Source organism: Ornithorhynchus anatinus, chromosome X4 (genome assembly GCF_004115215.2).
Source record: "Ornithorhynchus anatinus isolate Pmale09 chromosome X4, mOrnAna1.pri.v4, whole genome shotgun sequence".
NCBI classification, from domain to species: domain Eukaryota; kingdom Metazoa; phylum Chordata; class Mammalia; order Monotremata; family Ornithorhynchidae; genus Ornithorhynchus; species Ornithorhynchus anatinus.
The window spans coordinates 3922820-3935949 of record NC_041752.1 but is presented as its reverse complement, the minus strand read 5'-3'; the positions used below and the strand labels follow the sequence as shown (position 1 = coordinate 3935949).

The window sequence follows — 13130 nt, the reverse complement described above, 5'->3', positions numbered from 1 at the left end:
TAAACCACCCGCAGTGGCGGCCTTCGAACCCAGGTCCTCGGACTCCCAAACCCAAGCTCCCTTCTACTAGACCGTGCTGCTTCTCAAAGGGAAACCCTTCATTCTGAGTTAAGGGGGAGGCGATTCTTAAGGGGAGTCCCACGTTCCTTTTGAAACTAAAGTCAAGATCTAATGAGATTTGGGTTTGAGAAAACAGAAGACAGCGGAACTGTCTTTTTCAAGGAGGATTTGAGGTTGAGGTGGGGTCACGCTGGAGGATTTTAATATAAACTAGATACCAACCAAAAGACGGTGCCCTTTCTGGAAATTAGCATTAGATTAAACCTACCGTGATAAAGACACTCTGGAGCAGAACCGATCTTGTGTGAAGAGCAATCGGCTTCACTAATCGGGTTCTGGGGCAAGAGAATGAACCCCATGTGGGACACGGACTGTGTCCGACCTGATTAACTGGTACCTACCCTTAGTGCTTAGCACAGTCCTCTTACATAGCAAGTACTTAAATGACGCTGGGGAAATAGCCTGGCTTAGTGGATACAGCCTGGGCCAGAGAGTCACAGGACCTAGGGTCTTATCCCGGTTCTGCCATTTGTCTGCTGTGTGACCTTGGGCAAGTCACTTAACTCCTCCTCACCTCAGTGGTCTCACATGTAAATGGGGATTAAATCCCCCTCCGCCCGATTTGGACTGTGAGCCCCAAGTGGGACAGGGACTGTGTCCAACCTGATTAACTAGGGGAAAGAGCCCAGGCCTGGGAGTCAGAGGACCTGGGTTCTAATCCGAGCTCCACCACTTGTCTGCTGGGTGGCCCTGGGCGAGTCACTTCCCTTCTCTGAGCCTCAGTTCCTCATTGGCAAAATGGGGACGTGATACCGTTCTCCCTCCTACTTAGACTGTGAGCTCAATGTGGGATTTGATAATCTTATATCTACCCCAGCTCAGAGTACAGTGCTTGGCACATAGTAAGCACTTAATAAATGCCACAATCATTATTACCCCAGTGCTTATTACAGTGTCTACCACACAGAGCTAACAAGTACCATAGTAAGTGTTTAATCAATAACAGTTTTTATTACCTAGCATTTAGTATAATGCCTGACACATAGTCAGAGCTAACAAGCACCGTAAAAAAACCCCAAAAGACAAAGCCAGGACACTAAGGGCTGAAGAAATGCCCAGAGTTGATATCGGAGAAAAGGTCTTCCCTGACTAAACCTTCTCCTCTTTCTCCACTCCCTTTTGCATCCCCCTCCCAGCCCCACACCACTTAGATCCAAACCTGTCATTTTATTTATTTCTATTCATGTCTGTTCCCCCCTCAGACTGTAAACTCATTGTGGGCAGGGAATGTGTCTGTTAAATTGTTGTATTGTCCTCTCTCAAGAGCTTAGTACGGTTCCCTGCACAGTAAATGCTCAATAAATATGATTGACTGATGACAGGTGAGGGCTCTGCAGGTCTCCCGCGGAAAAGAAAGAACCCATGCTGGGGCCCCCCAGAAAATCCTGGTTGGAAAACCTGAGCTCGTCAAACTGCAAGGAGCTGGTCCGTGGGGACTCGGCTAAAAGCAGCGTGGCTCAGTGGCTACAGCCCGGGCCTGGGATCCAGAAGGACCTGGGTTCTAATCCCATCTTCGCCACTCATCTCAGCGCGACCTCGGTCGAGTCACTTCACTGTTTTTTATGGTATTTGCTAAGCGTATACTATGTGCCAGGCACAGGGGTGGATTCAAGAATCAGGTTGGACCTGGTCTTAATTTCAATCTCCATTTAACAGATGAAATAACTGAGGCACAGGGAGTGAAGTGACTTGTCAAAGGTCGCACAGCAGTCAAGTAGCGGAGCCGGGTCGAGAAGCCAAGTCCTTCTGACTCCCAGGCCCTAACCATTGGGCCATGCTGCTTCACTTCCCTGTGCCTCAGTTGCCTCAACTGTAAAACAGGGATTACGACCGTGAGCCCCATGTGGGACAGGGACTGGGTCCAACCTGATTAGCTTGAATCTAACCCAGTGCTCAGTCCAGTGCCTGAGGCCTAGAAAGCCTTTAACAAATACCATAAAAACAAAAAATTAGGTTGACATTCCCATTTCTGGATTCCGAACCGCCTGGAGCTTCTCTAGAACTGCTCCCCAAGTAAACAGATCCACATCCCCCTAAGAAAAACGTTCAGAAACAGATCACAGGAATCCGGGAAGAAAGAGGTCACAAGCCAGTCCGCCAAAAGGAGAGATTTCTCGCAGAAAGGACGCTTTTTCATCAGGGTGCGTCATTATCCGGAAACTCCCAGAGAAAATCCATGTGGTACCCCTTCCTTCCTCTCCCATCTCTCCCACCCGGGTTCCTCTTTCGAAGAGAGAAAAAACAGTAATTAAACCCATGGATTGCTAATTAACACGGCGGACCGACTCTGTCCTATTTCCACAGCCGATTGTTACGAGCCTGCGATTTCTGTTCCTGGCTGTATCCGCCACTTTTGGGGTTTTTTAGGGTATTTGTTAAGTGCTCACTACGTGTCAGGCCCCGTTCTAAGCACTGGCATAGATACAAGTTAATCAGGTTGGACACAGATCATGTCCCACCCAGGGCTCACTCCGCCACTTCTCAGCTGTGTGACTTTGGGCAAGTCACTTCACTTCTCTGTGCCTCAGTGACCTCATTGACCTCATCTGGAAAACGGGGATGAAGACTGTGAGCCTCACGTGGGACCACCTGATTACCATGTATCTACCCCAGGGCTTAGAACAGTGCTTGGCACATAGTAAGTGCTTAACAAATACCATCGTCATCATTTTACTATTGAGGAAATGGAAGTACAGAGTAGTCAAGTGACTCGCCCAAGGTCACCCAGCAGACAAGTGGAGGATCCAGGATTAGAACCCATGACCTTCTGAGTCCCAGGCCCGGGCTCTGGCCGCAAAGCCACGCAGCTTCTCTGCATTCTGATCCCGGCTCTGCCACTTGTTTTCTGGGTGACCTTGGGGAAGTCAGTGAGCCCATCGTGTTTATTGAGCGCTTACTGTGTGCAGAACACTGTACTAAGCGCTTGGCAGAGGACAATATAACAATGTGACATATTCCCTGCCCACAGTGAGCTTATAGTCTAAAGGGGGGAGACAGATAATACCAATAATCACTTCACTTCTCTGTGCCTCAGTAACTTCATGCATAAAATGGGGATTAAGACTGTGAGCCTTATGTGGGATAGGGATCGTGTCCAACCTGATCACCTTGAATCTCCCCGAGTGCTCAATACAGTGCCTGGCACATAGTAAGCACTTAGCATATGCCATATAAAGAAAAAAATTAGAGTCGCTTGAGTTTTTGTTCCCCCAGACCTTGGGGTTTCATCTCAACTGCTACTAAGGCCTCACGCTCAGACAAAAATAGCCTTCTTCCGTGTCACGTCGCGTCAACATATAGAACACCAACTGTTCTGCAAACTGTTCCGAGCCCGGAGATCTGGGATCCTGGGACCCGTTTACGGCGGCATCTGGAGGAGTTCTCGGGAGCGGACCGGGGCTCGGACCGCTCGGGGCCTTGGGGAGCTCAAGGGCCGGGAAAGAAAACAGCCAGCTTTGTCCCTTCTCCTAGTGCCGAATCTAGACCGGAAGCTCGTCTAGATGGTAAGCAGCGAGGATTAATGGAAAGAGCTCGGGCCTGGGGGTCGGGGGACCCGGGTTCTAATCTCCGCTCCACCGCTCGGCTCCTCTGTGACCTCGGGAGAGTGGCTTCGCTTCTCTGGGCCTCGGTTCCCTCGCCAGCAAACTGGGGATTCAATATCTGTTCTCCCTCCGACTTACACTACGAGTCCCGTGAGGGACGGGGACTGTGTCCGGTCAGATTAACTTGCATAGCCCAGCGCTTAGTACAGTAATCGTTACAACTCCCGCAATGATCATTATTAAGCTCTTCTATATTGTAAGATCCCCTATATATCTATAATTTTATTCATTTATATTGGTGCTATTGATGCCTCTCTACTTATTTTGTTTTGTCGTCTGCCTCCCCTCTTCTAGACTGTGAGCCCACTGTTGGGTAGGGATTGTCTCTAATAATAATGATAATGACGATGGCATTTGTTAAGCGCTTACCATGTGCCTAGCACTGTTTAAAGCTCTGGGGTAGACACAGGGTCATCAGGTTGTCCCACGTGGGGCTCCCAGTCTTAATCCCCATTTTCCAGATGAGGTAACAGGCACAGAGACGTGAAGTGGCTTGCCCAAAGTCACACAGCTGACAAGTGGCGGAGCCGGGATTAGAACCCATGACCTATGACTCCCAAGCCCGGGCTCTTTCCACTAGGCCACGCTGCTTCTCTGCTTCTATTTGTTGCCGAATTGTACTTTCCAAGCGCTTAGGACAGTGCTCTGCACAGAGTAAGTGCTCAGTAAACACGACTGAATGAGTGGACTGTAAACTCTTTGTGGGCAGGGACTGCGTCTACCAACTCTGTCCTTTCTCAAGTGCTCTACACACGGTAAGCGCTCAATAAATACGCTTAAATGAATGAAATGCCATGGGTCAATTAATTGCATGAGACTGGGAACCAAGAGAACCGGGTTCCGTCCTTAAATCTGCCCGTCGTGACCTGCTGTGTGACCTAGGACCCATCGCTTACCCTCTCTGTACTTCTGCTTCCTCCTCTGTCGGATGTGATACCTGCCCCCCTTCTCTCAAAGACAGCTAACTCGGTTGTATTGGACTCCCCTAAACTCTCAGGGCAGTGCTCTGCGCAGAGTAAGGGCTCAATAAATAGTCCTGATGGACTCATGGCGAGTTCGGAGTGGAACAGGGAACACGACACATCGTATTGTCCCCTCGCTTAGTACAGTGCTTGGCACACAGCACGTGCTCAATTAAGGTCACAAAAAAACGATGCTCAAGGATGAGAGAATGTGATATGGGGCTAGTTGAAGGGGAAAGCTCCGAGGTGGATGGGAATATTTGTGTACATGTGTGAATATATGTAGATGCACACAGATATATATATATATATATGCATATATATATTCACATATATATGGGTGTGAGTGTGTATATGTGTATATGTATACTGCTTTATATATATAACTGTTTTATACATATAAAAAAAAGAGTGAGCACTCAAATACTGTGTGTGTGTTATTTATAACACACACACAATATTTACTGAGTGCTTACTCTTTTTTTTTTTTTTTAATGGGACTGTTCTAAGCACTGGGGTAAATGCAAGCTACTCAGGTTGGACACAGTCCCCGTCCCACATGGGGCTCACACTCTTCATCCCCATTTTACGATGAGGGAACCGAAGCTCGGAGAAGTGAAGTGACTTGCCCAGGGTCACCTAGCAGACAAGGGTGGAGCTGGGATTAGAATCCAGGTCCTCCCGACTCCCAGGCCCGCCGTGACCTATCCACTAGGCCTTGCTGTTTCTCTGTACTAAGCACCTGGGAGAGTACAATACAACAGAATTAACGGGCACACTCCCCGCCCATGACAAGATTACAGTCGAGAGGGGGGAGACAGACGTTAAAATAAATAAATAACGCGTCTGGACGTAAGTGCTGTGGGGGCTGAGGGAGGGGTGAATAAAGGGTGCAGATTCAAGTCCAAAGGCGACGCAGAAGGGAGTGGGAGAAAGGGAAATGAGGACTTAGTCGGGGAAGGCGTCTTGGAGGAGATGGACCTTCAATCAGGTATTTAAGAGGGGAAGAGTGATCGTCTGTCGGATATGAGGAGGGAGGGCGTTCCAGGCCAGAGGCGGGACGTATCGGCCTCTTCGGTGACAAAGGAAACCTGTCCGGGCGGCACTGTTCAAGACAAATCCTGCGACCCCGGTTCCGGACAGCTCGATCCACCCCCCCCCCTTACCGGCTCGCTTCGGTCCAATCTGTCCGATCCCATTCTGTCGGTGTTCAGGGATGTGCAGCTGTTTACCGGCAATTACCGGGAACTCCATCCGAGGTCTCGGTTCCCGGCCGGCGACTCCGGCTCTGAAGAGGGGGCCAGGGGACAGCCGCCCAGGGAACAAAGAACTCTAGATCCGCTGGGATATAACGAGTGCAAAATTGGTGGTGGTGAGGGGGGTTAATCATTTACCATTCTGCTAAATTGGATTTAAGAAACTGGAGCCGGTTCGGATAATTGTATTATTTCAGATGGTGACGAGGCCTCGTGGGTAGCCGGAGGCTCGGGGCGGGCGAGACGGGTTCTGAGGAGCGGGGTGGAATTCTGAGCGGCCTCCTTCTACCGCTACAGAGCTGGGACTGGCCGTTCTCTCGGGTCCATTTTCTAAATGGAGAGTCCTCGCCGCTTTTTAAGCACTCAATTACTTTGCCCCCGCCTACCTCACCTCGCTACTCTCCTACTACACTCAGCCAGCATGCTTCGCTCCTCTAATGCCAACCTTCCCACTGTACCTCCGTCTCGTCTATCTTCTCGCCCACGTCCTGTCTCTAACCCTCCTCAAATCCGCCAGACAATGACTCTCCCCGCTTTCAAAGCCTTACTGAAGGCCCATCTCCTCCGAGAAGACTTCCCTGACGATCCTTTCAACTTTTCCTTTTCAGGGATTCCAGGCTGGGTTCCCAATGTCCCACCCCCACCACACCCCAAAATCTCCCCCCATGCTCAAATCGATTATGTGGTCCCCCTTCCCAGTTTACGCCACCACATCTGAGGTTGCGACGAGAGATCTTAAGCTGGAGTCACTGTGGGCAGGTAACAAGTGGACGGACTGCTCTGACTGTGGGACTTGGACTTTTTGTTTAGGGTATGTGTTAAGCGCTTACTATGTGCCACAATTATGTGCCAGGTACTGCACTAAGCGCTGAGATAGAGACGTGATAAACAGGTGGGACCCGGTCCCTGCCCCACGGGGGGCTCCCAGTCTCAATCCCCATTTTCCAGATGAGGGAACTGAAGTCAAGTGACTGGCTCGAGGTCACCCAGCAGACAAGGGGCGGAGGCGGGAATAGAACCCAGGTCCTTCTGCCTCCCGGGCCCGTGTTCTATCCGCCAGCCTACGCTGCTTCTTCTTTGAAAGACACACTCAGAGGCGTTCCAACAGTGCCACTTATATCGACCAACATCAAAAAGCAGGACAAGATGACCCAAGCCAACCAGCAACCAATCTATTCTCCCTGCGACACTGCTTGCAGAAGACGGGAGAAGAATAGAGGAGGATGGCAAGGAAGAAACTATGAATGTGGCAGGCTTGGGGGGGTGTCTATCCTAAGACCCCACAATGAGGCAGGGCCCGCATGTGTCTCTCTACCCACACTCTCACACAGGATCTAGGGTGTGAGCCGGTATATAACGCACGGGGTTCGCCGCCTTAATTCCACCTTCTGGAATCCGAAATCATTCCCACTAGGAGCTCCCACCCTCCCCCTAAAAACAAAAATAATTTACAAGAAGAGGGAGTAGCAGGCAGTTAGGGAGGAGGCTAAAACATGCCTGATGATCTTACCTAATGATTACTGCTGAGTTGTACTTTCCAAGGCCTTAGTACGGTGTTCTGCACACAGTAAGCGCTCTATAAATACGATTGAATAGTAATGATGGTGTTGGTTAAGCGCTTACTATGTGCCGGGCACTGTTCTAAGCGCCGGGGTAGATACAAACCAATGAGGTTGGACAGTCCCTGTCCCACGTGGGGTTCACTGTTTTAATCCTCATTTTCCAGATGAGATCGCTAAGGCCTAGAGCGGTGGAGTGACTCGCCCAAGGTCCCCAGGCAGACAAGTGGCAGAGCCGGGATGAGACTCCCGGGCCCCGGGCTCTTTCCATTAAGCCCCGCCGCTTCACACCCGTATGGCGTGATCCTCTGATGCTGTCTTTCCTCCGGGATGCTTTTCTGGACTAATCCCAATCCCTAACCCATAAATTTCCACCGAGTCTGGTAATTACTGTATTTACGGCAGATATTTCTGGGGATCCTAAGTTTTTGTCAGCCTTGGCTCCCCTTGGAATCCGTAAGCCAATTGAGGTGAGAAAGCGTGTTCTATTTTTTAACATAGCCGCACAAAGGAAAGACGAAAGAACTCAAGGTGAGCCTTCGATGATGATAATGACGGTGTTCGTTAAGCACTTATTACGTGCCAAGCACTATTCTGGGTGCCAGGGTAGATACAAGGTAAGCAGGTTGTCCCACGTGGGGCTCACGGTCTTATTAATCCCCGTTTTCCAGATGAGGGAACTGAGGCACAGAGAAGTTAAGTGGCTCGCCCGAGGTCACACAGCGGACAGGTGGCGGAGGCGGGATTAGAGCCCGCATCCTCTGACTCCCAAGCCCGGGCTCTTTCCACCGAGCCACGCCGTATCCCACCCCGCCAAACTTTCCTCTACATAGAAATCGGCTGGAGGTTCATTCCGACTCAGGCCTCGCCTCACGGGGTAGGGGACAGACCACAGGCCAGGGGGTCAGAAGGTCATGGGTTCTAATCCCGGCACTGCCACTTGTCTGCTGTGCGACCTTGGGCAAATCACTTCACTGGGCCTCAGTTCCCTCATCTGGAAAATGGGGATTGAGACGGTGAGCCCCACGTGGGACAGCGAATTGTGCCCGACCTGATGTAGTTAGGTCCACCTCAGCGCTCAGTACAGTGCCTTAGCCACAGTAAGCGTTTAACAAATACCACTATTATTATTATATTATCTGTCCCTCCCCCAATTCAGGCGGTGAATTTTGCCCAAATCCTCCAGCCTCCTCTTGCTCCCGAAGAGACTGTCAGAAACGGCAGGGTGGTTTGCCCAGGCTCCCTTTAGGGACCGACCCTAAATGGTGAATTCATCTGTCCTTCTGCCACCCGCTCATCACCAGAAAGGCTAACGCACGCTCCCCCTCGCCCTTCCCCAATTTCTCCCATCGCCCGGAAACGCGGAATGCCGAATCCAAGGCTCCTGGGCCCGTGGCGAGCTCCCCTTCTCCGAGCTGAGCGGGCGAGGGTGCTGTGGGTGGCATTTCCGTGTCCGTCCCGCCTCATCCTGGCACCGGCTCCCTCTCCCCAGCTCAACGGGAACAGCGAGCGGAACACGGAGTGGTGGGAGGAAGCCGCGCCGGGGGGGGGGGAGGCGGGGGGGACCACAATCTGTCGCATCTAGTGGCTCCGGGGACTCGTTCCCTGAACAGACGCGGCGCTTTTCCCGAGGGTCTCTTCGCCGGGGCCCGGGGCGCCGCCTGCTTTCACGGCCCCTTCCGCTGGGAAGGGGTCGCTCCCCCAAAGGGAGGTTTGGACGGGCCGGGGGGTGGGGGGAGAGGTCTGTGGGGCTCGGCTGCTAGGCGGAGGAAGGCACGGAAATGAACGTTCCCTGAAAATCGTCCCCAAGATGCCAAATCTGTTCGGCAGATTCGCAAGAGTTTACGAGCCAACGGAAGCCCCTCTCCCCTCGCAGATTTCAAATGACTGTCAGGGGTTGCCATGTGGGTGACAGGCGCTAATTGGTTAAACGAATGTCTGCTAGGCACCCAGAAATGGTCTGTGTCTTGGGAGGCCAGGTGGAGTGCCGGGCTCTGATTGGTCGGGGCCCGGACCCCCTCCCTGGATTCCCTGTCCGCCGCTATCCAGGGATGCTGCCGGGAGGGATGGGATTTTATATCGGCTCCGAGGACTCGCACTCCTAAAGCCTGGAAGAACTTGAAGTTTCCCTCGTTCTAGCATCCGGACAACCCCTAGACCTCTAGCTGCGGGACGTAGTTGGTAGAGCTCGGGCCTGGGAGTCACAAGGTCACGGATTCTAATCCCGGTTCTGCCACTTGTCCGCCTTGGGACCTTGGACAAGTCGCTTCACTTCTGTGGGCCTCAGTGACCTCATCTGGAAAATGGGGATTGAGACGGTGAGCCCCACATGGGGCAGGGACTGTTGTCCAATCCGATTAGCTTGTATCTGCCCCAGCGCTTAGTACAGTGGCTGGCACCTAGTAAGCGCTTAATCCAGCTAGTATTATCAGCTGTGTGACTGGGGGCAAGTCACTTCACTTCTCTGTGCCTCAGTTCCCTCATCTGTAAAATGGGGATTAACGGTGAGCCTCATGTGGGACGACCTGATTACCCTGTATCTCCCCCAGTGCTTAGAACAGTGCTCTGCACATAGTAAGCGCTTAACAAATATCAACATTATTATTATTCTTACAAGGTAATTGCATCGGACACAGTCGCTATCCCACTTAGGGCTCTCGGTCTTACTCCCCATTTGACAGAGGAGGTAACTGAGGCCCAGAGAAGTGAAGTGACTTACCCGAGGCCACCCAGCCGGCAGGTGGCAGAGCCGGGATTAGAACCCAGCTCCTTCTGACTCCCAGACCCGGGCTCTCGCCACTAGGCAACCCCGCTTCCACTGAGGAACCGCTCAATAAATACGACTGATATCCTCTAGACTGTAAGTTCATTTTGGGCAGGGAATGTATCTGTTTCTTGTTACATTGTACTCTCCCAAGTTCACAGCACAATGCTCTGCACATAATAAGAGCTCAATAAATACGACTGAATGAAAGAATAAAGCCCGGATTGCTCCCTCCGGCAGGACGGACCCTACCCAACAACCCGTTCACGTTCCAACGTCAAGGGGAGGCGCCCGGAGGACGACGGCAACCCAGAAGTCCGGGCTCCCGGCGGGCGGGGGTGGCCGGGAAGGCGTAGGGGGTTCTTACCGATCCCGGTGAGGGCGTGCTTGAGTTCGAGGCTGAACGTGGTGAGAGGTACATCTTCCGAAACCGGCATGATGGCCACCGTAGCCAGGTTGCTGGCTGGGTTCCCGGAATCCCATTTGTTTCCCGTGCTATACAGTCCCAGTGAATGACCTGCCCAAAACATCGGGGGACAATGACCAGTTAATAACTAGGGTAATAATTCCTGAGGTCCTTGTTAATTACTATCATGTCATTTGTTGCAAGCTTATTATGTGCCAGACACTGTACTGAGCGCCGAGGTGGATACGAGCAAATCGGGTTGGTCCCATGTGGGGCTCCCGGTCTCAATCCCCATTTTACAGACGAGGGAATTGAGGCCCTGAAAAATGACTCTAGCTACTACGCCGTGCTGCTTCCCACTCTCCACCGCTTGTCTGCTGTGTGACCTCGATCAGGTCTCTTCACTTCCCTGTGCCTCAGTTCCCCCCATCTATAAAATCGGCACCAAGGCCGTGATCCCCACGTGGGACGAGGACTGTGCCCAATCCGATGACTTTGTATCTACCTCAGCGCCGAGAAGCGGCATGGCTTAGTGGAAAGAGCCTGGGCTTGGGAGTCAGAGGTTGTGGGTTCTAATGCCGGGCTCTGCCACTTGTCTGCTGTGTGATTTTGGGCAAGTCACTTCACTTCTCAGTTACCTCATCTGTAAAATGGGGATTAAGACTGAGCCCTCTGTGGGACAACCTGATAACCTTGTTATCAGATTAGAACAGTGCTTGGCACATTGTAAGTGCTTAACAAATACCATCATTATTATTATCATTATTAACAGTGCCGGGGACATAGTAAGCACTTAAATACCATAAAGAAAAGAGTCCTGTGTTTCTTTAGAGATCAACAGGCAAACCTAGACTTTTGGCTCACCTCATTCATTCATCCTCCCTCCCACCCCCACGGCACGTATGTATAAATCTGTAACTTATTTTATTTATTAATATTAATGTGTCTCCCCCTCTAGTCTGTGAGCTCGTTGTGGGCAGGAATGTGTCTGTTATATTGTACTCTCCCAAGCACACAAAAAGAGCTCAATAAATACGACCCAAACCCAACCCCAACTATGTAAAAATCTGGCCAGAAGCTCTCATCATGGACATTTGATAATCACCCCAACCTCTCCGCGCTTACGTACGTGTCTTTAAATTCTCGATTATAAATGACATTTATTCATATTAATGCCCGTCTACCCCTCAAGACTGCAAGCTCGTTCCGGACAGGAAACATGCCTGCTGATTCTGTTGTCCTCTTCCAAGTGCTCAGTATGGTGCTCTGCACATAGTAAGCACTCGAAAAATACCCCTGATCGATCGATCATCCTGAGCCTTGCCAATGTCACTGGAGGAAACAGAATGGCCCGGAGAGAAGACGAGGTTTTCTCTTTCCTTCCCAACTGGTCGATTAGTCATTTCCAACCCTCAGTCACATGCAATTTAAATGTTCTTTGGCTCTTCCAACCATCGCTCAACCAGCGGCAAAGACATTATCCCTCGCAATTTTTCCTCCTCGCTCCAAAAGCAACTCGCCTTCCCTTACGTCACCTTGGTCTCCATCGAACGAAAAATCGCTTTCCTCCGAAAAAGGACACTAGGAGAGGGAATACATTTCTTCCCCCTTTGTGAGGCCCGTTCCAATCGTCTTCCTTGTATAACCAAATAAAACACAGGGGGTTAATCCCTCTGTAATAATCAGTATTATTTATTATTGTGGTATTTGGAAAGCCCTTACTCTGTGCCATGCACTGTACGGTAAAAGAACACATTCCCTGCCCGCAAGGAGCTCACGGTCTAGAGGAATAATTATGGTCCTTGTTAAGCGCTTACTACGTGCCAAGCACTGTCTCCTCCGTGTCCCGGAAGGCCGGTGACGAGGACAGAGAGGGTACAGGGACGGGGGTAGAAAGCTCCAAGTCCCATCTACTTCCACTTCCTCTTCAGGTCCTGCGGAGCCCGGGGGAGGGCGGCTGTGGAAAACCTCTATCTTGTAAGAGACATACTGGGTCTTTCCTGAATAATTTACAGGCGCCATTTATTTCCATCCACAGTAAGCACGTGAAGGAGCGAAAGGATCCTTTTAGACCAAGGTAATGCCCCGTTAGGCTGTCGGCACTCTCTGAATTGAGCACTTTACCTCCTAAGGGAGCTAAAAGTTAAAATAACTCAGAGGTGTTCACGCGGCGTCTCAGAGAAACCGACCCTTGCGACTCCAACACGAGACGGCGGTTTTCATTTGTCACACTACGGCTGCCTCACGATCTGGGACTTGGCGTATGCCAGAGAGGCCTCGGGTGTCGGTTCTCATTAACCAACCTACAGGCCGAAGGAGAAGCCCAGAGCCCGATGCCGGGAACTCGGGGAAAATTCCCTTCAGCGCCTGGGTTTTTCATTCGGTTCCGTTCCTCGCGTTACCTCGAGGACGGTTCTGCGGGGAAGAGCAGACCGGCTAGGGCCAGCAAAGTGTTAATTGG

General features: G+C 51.3%; 1 protein-coding gene across 2 annotated transcripts in view; it reads right to left on the bottom strand.

Moving 5' to 3' along the window:
* PNPLA7 (patatin like phospholipase domain containing 7) overlaps positions 1–13130 on the bottom strand; it is a 107664-nt gene that overhangs the window by 33643 nt on the left and 60891 nt on the right. For both annotated transcript variants that reach the window (XM_029054302.1, XM_029054303.1), the window contains exon 22: positions 10631–10780. In XM_029054302.1, the coding sequence (XP_028910135.1) occupies positions 10631–10780 (150 nt within the window). The remainder of the gene's footprint in view (positions 1–10630; positions 10781–13130) is intronic.